We start from the raw sequence: 4,294 nt of genomic DNA, 5'->3' as shown, positions 1-4,294 counted from the left end.
CAACACCTTAATGTACAATTGTATCTTGTTATAATTATTCACAGAAATACAACTTAAACTGTTGTGCAAACCCTAACAATGAAGTGCTGTAGTTGTGGGAAAGCAGGGCACAATGGTTATTAGTCATCTGTGTGTGTGTGTATATATATATATATTCTTATTGAAATGAGTTTAGTGAAATATTTAATATAATGTATTCTGATGCTTGTAGAAAGATTGAGCAAAAATAACGTTAAACAAAGTGTACATTCCAATATTTCTTGGTTAATCAGATGTTGTAAGGTTACTTGTTGTTTTAGTCTCTTGGTTAATCGGATGTTGTAAGGTTACTTGTTGTTTTAGTCTCTTGGTTAATCGGATGTTGTAAGGTTACTTGTTCTTGTCTTCAGCTTGTGCTGATTTCTCGACCTTTTGTTTAGGAAGTTCTTTCTTTCCTTAGGGCCTAATATCGCCATTTTGATGATCATCAGTGGTAAAATAATGAAAAAGTTACTGAAACTTGGCCTAAAAACAATAATATATTTTGTCCTGATTACGATTCTGTATCACGTTTTCACAAACTGGAATCTGGCCGCCATAATTGAAAATCAGAAAGTTGAAAAAAGTAAAACGAATTTACTGTCTTTGAAACCACGGATTGCAACAGTGAGAAACGGAAATGCGGATGCTACTCTGGTGGCCGTAAAGGGCGTTAACTCAAGTGTCGACTCGAATACGTCATCATTCTCAAATCTCCCAGTGAGTTTGAAATCGCCAAAGTTTGTGAAGAGTAAAGAATCGAACATAAAATTTACGGGAAATAACGGTACTTCAAAGACGGCAAGTAAAACCAGGTGTAGCGGAAAAACCCGAAACCTTTACTGTGTAATGGAAACTTTCTATGAAGCAGAGAAAAAGACTGGTTTTAATAGCAGCGTAACCCTAACCACCCAGGCCACAACAGGTTTCGAGCACCACGTCGAAGAGCTCTGTCGCCGATGGCAAGGGCCTGTTTCGGTCGCTCTCTATTCTCCGGGTGAGGACTTTCGATCAGCCAGAGAAAACGTAGAATATCTCAGACGATGCCGTGATGCGTGTGTACGGGAGTGGGTCACGTGGCATCTTTTTTATGATTGGTCCCATCCACCAGACGATTCTTTACTAAAGACACCAGGCGATTTTAAAGATGACAATTGCAGTTCTAAACCTTCGTCGAAATCCATAAGTTACGTCAGAAAGAAGAACCTTCCATACCCAATTAACGTAGCTCGTAACGTCGCCAGACTGGCCGCTAAAACTCAATACGTCCTCGCCTCTGACGTTGAACTTTACCCCAGCGAAAACATTATTCCTCGGTTTCTTAACCTTATCGAAGATTTAAAGAACAAAACCACGAACTTCTCAACAAAGAGACAGGTATTCGTGCTACCAGTTTTTGAAGTAAAGTTGGAGACACAACCACCAATTAACAAGAAAGAGTTGAGAAGCCTGATGGCAAAGAAAATAGCTGTATCTTTTCATAAATACGCTTGTGACACGTGCCATAGAATTCCAAAGCTACAAAGTTGGTTAAAAGCTCGAAGCCCGCCAACAAAGTTGAATATTTTCCTCACAACTAAGAGAGAAAATAGAGGGAATACTGGCGGGTGGGAGCCTTTTTTCATAGGAACCAACGAGGACCCGCTGTTTGATGAGGGACTGACGTGGAACGGGAAGCTGAATAAAATGCAAATCGTAAGTAACCATGTTGTTTAGTTGTATTCGAATCTTGTCAAGACTAGCTAAGCTTTGATTATCGTTTGGAACTAATAAACTAATTGCTCGTTTATTTTTAACTCGGGCAGTTGCTGTTAGCGCGTGTTGTACTTCGAAAACTTAGGCCAAACGGTTCCGAAACGAATCGCTACTTCGTAAACGCGGGAGCGAGACATGCTTTCGGCTACCCCCTTCCCCCTCGTCGCCTAAGATTCCTTCTCAAACCTCTCTTAATTAAAATGTAACTAATGATAATGAACAAAGCAAACGTACTGCATCCACACTGTGGTGTTATTTGGTTTTAGAAGAGAGGGATCATCGTGATCTCTCGAGAAAGAACGACTACTCGGTGACCTTGTGATTTAAAACTATTTAATTAGAAATCTAGATAACCATTGCCTAAGAGCTAAAGGTGAAAGTTGATGTTATATAAAGTTTCATATTACACGTGATTACAATTTGTAACTGAAAGGTTTGGTATTATATTCGAATTGAAATAATACAAAATGGTAAAATTATTTACATTTGATGAATGGGCGTTTTCACTTTCCACGTAGTGAGGTTTGGCACACACCCGCGACCCCCACTGTTATACCACTGTGTGTGTATATATATACAAAACATATCATCATTACATACAAGTCACTAGGTAGCGCTGCACGCAATTAACAAATCAAGCGTCACTAATTTGTTGTAAAATTAACGTCTAACAATGTTTGAATAAATTGTACAGGCGAAACGCTCCGGATTGTATTTTAGTACGACCAGAGATCGTGGTCGTACGAGTAATTAGGTGAAGTCGAAGTACGGTTGCGTACAAATACCCACTGTTTTTTGTTTTTTTTTTAAATATACGGTTTAATAGCTGGTAATAATGAATAATTAAGTTTGGCAAAAGAAGGGTCAACATTTGTTATAATTAAATACCGGTCGTAAAGGCTGCCTTCTCTAACGTCCGTTAAATATCAAAATAAAAGCGATTATTTACAGAAGTGTGTTTCGTTCTAGCGGACAGCATTAGTTAAAACTTTAATGTAGACTTGTTGCTCACGTTAGTACTGAACAATCTACTCTGTGGGAAATGTATATATCTGTCACTATGGGAACCGTCCGCGTTCAACATTTCATGCACTGAAGGCAAGTGGTGACTGTTACCATAGAGCCAAGTTGTTTGTTAACATGAGGGAACTTGGCACGTGTCTAAAACTTAGTTAATATGTAAAATAATTATCTTTTTATTCAAAACATTCAAGTTCTTCCACGCGCCCCTAGTGGCATAGCGGGATTTTCTTCCCCGCCGTTATCAAACACTAAAGTTGTAGGTTGATATTGAAACTCATTAATAGTAGGCCTAGCATGGATAAGGCTATCGAATTGCGAGTTCGAATCCCATCACCGAACATGCTCTCCCTTTCAGCCGTGGGGACGTTATAATGTGATTGTTGATCCAAGAGTTGGACGGTGTTGTTGACTAGATTACTTCCCATTAGTTTATCAATTTAAAATTATGGACGTCTAACTCGGATAGTCCTCGTTAGGATAGGGTTGACATGATTAAAAGTTGTCATGGTTATAAAAAAACAAACAAAATGGGAGAATTGTTGGTTTACAAGAGTGTTGTGTGTGAAAAATAGATGATGGTATGAACTGTTTGTTTATAACACTACCAAGTGTGTTATGTATTAACACGATGAAGTTTAATTGTAATACAGTTATATTACAACCACTTCAATATAACTACATGTTTTTAAAACTAAACAGTAATTAGAAAACTTAGTTATTAGTCTGTGATAAAGGAAAGTTTGTTTTGGTAGACAATTTATGAAGTTTCCCTTCATCATTTTGTACCTGCCACATGAAGTAAAATGTTAACTTTTTTTAAACGATATTTTGCGAGTATTTCTGAAATGTTTGATAATTTGTTCATTTAAAATATTCGTACCTTAGGTGTGAAAAGAAGGTGGTGCAAAAAAACAACAACACAAAAGACTGAGCGTGGGACTTAAAGGAATTAAATCAAAATTGGTAGCTGCACTTATCATGGCCGTAACCAGAGATATAAATTTACCGGGGCAAAGAATGACAATGAGCTGTTTTTTTATGTGGTGTGCTGTAACCCCCCCCCAATTCTCTGCAATTCTCAAAGGGTTTTTGGTTTGTTCAATTTACACTCTACCCACAGGGGGTTGTGTTCAAGTATACCAACAGGTCAGGTGTACATTTAATGCCAGTTGAATGAATCAATATATACATGTATACCAGATTTTGGAGAGAAAAACAAATCGTTCAGAAAAATCTACAGGGGCAGTTGCCCCCATAGCTGGTTACGGCCATGCTTATAGCATTGATAAGAATTTTACAACAAATATTCATTCATTAGTTAGCCAGGCCGCGTTTTTTGTTCAACTTTGGGCAGGATGGAGGGTAAAACAAAAAACGCGGCCTGGCTAACTAATGAATGAATATTTGTTGTAAAATTCTTATCAATGCTATAAGCATGGCCGTAACCAACTATGGGAGCAACTGCCCCTGAAGATTTTTCTTAACGATTTGATTTTCT

At 37.9% G+C, this 4,294-nt stretch overlaps 1 protein-coding gene across 1 annotated transcript in view; it reads left to right on the top strand.

Annotated features, from left to right (window-relative positions):
* The first annotated feature begins 700 nt into the window (after positions 1–700).
* The window catches only part of LOC106473358 (beta-1,4-glucuronyltransferase 1-like), a 5,315-nt gene continuing 1,721 nt past the window's right edge, over positions 701–4,294 (top strand). Inside the window, exon 1 of the mRNA XM_022401802.1 lies at positions 701–1,714. Within this exon, the coding sequence (XP_022257510.1) occupies positions 868–1,714 (847 nt within the window). The 5' untranslated portion in view covers positions 701–867. The remainder of the gene's footprint in view (positions 1,715–4,294) is intronic.

The sequence above is a fragment of the Limulus polyphemus genome, unplaced genomic scaffold, assembly GCF_000517525.1.
Source record: "Limulus polyphemus unplaced genomic scaffold, Limulus_polyphemus-2.1.2 Scaffold6108, whole genome shotgun sequence".
NCBI lineage: Eukaryota > Metazoa > Arthropoda > Merostomata > Xiphosura > Limulidae > Limulus > Limulus polyphemus.
The sequence above is the reverse complement of the archived record's forward strand: the minus strand, read 5'-3'. Positions and strand labels throughout refer to the sequence as shown.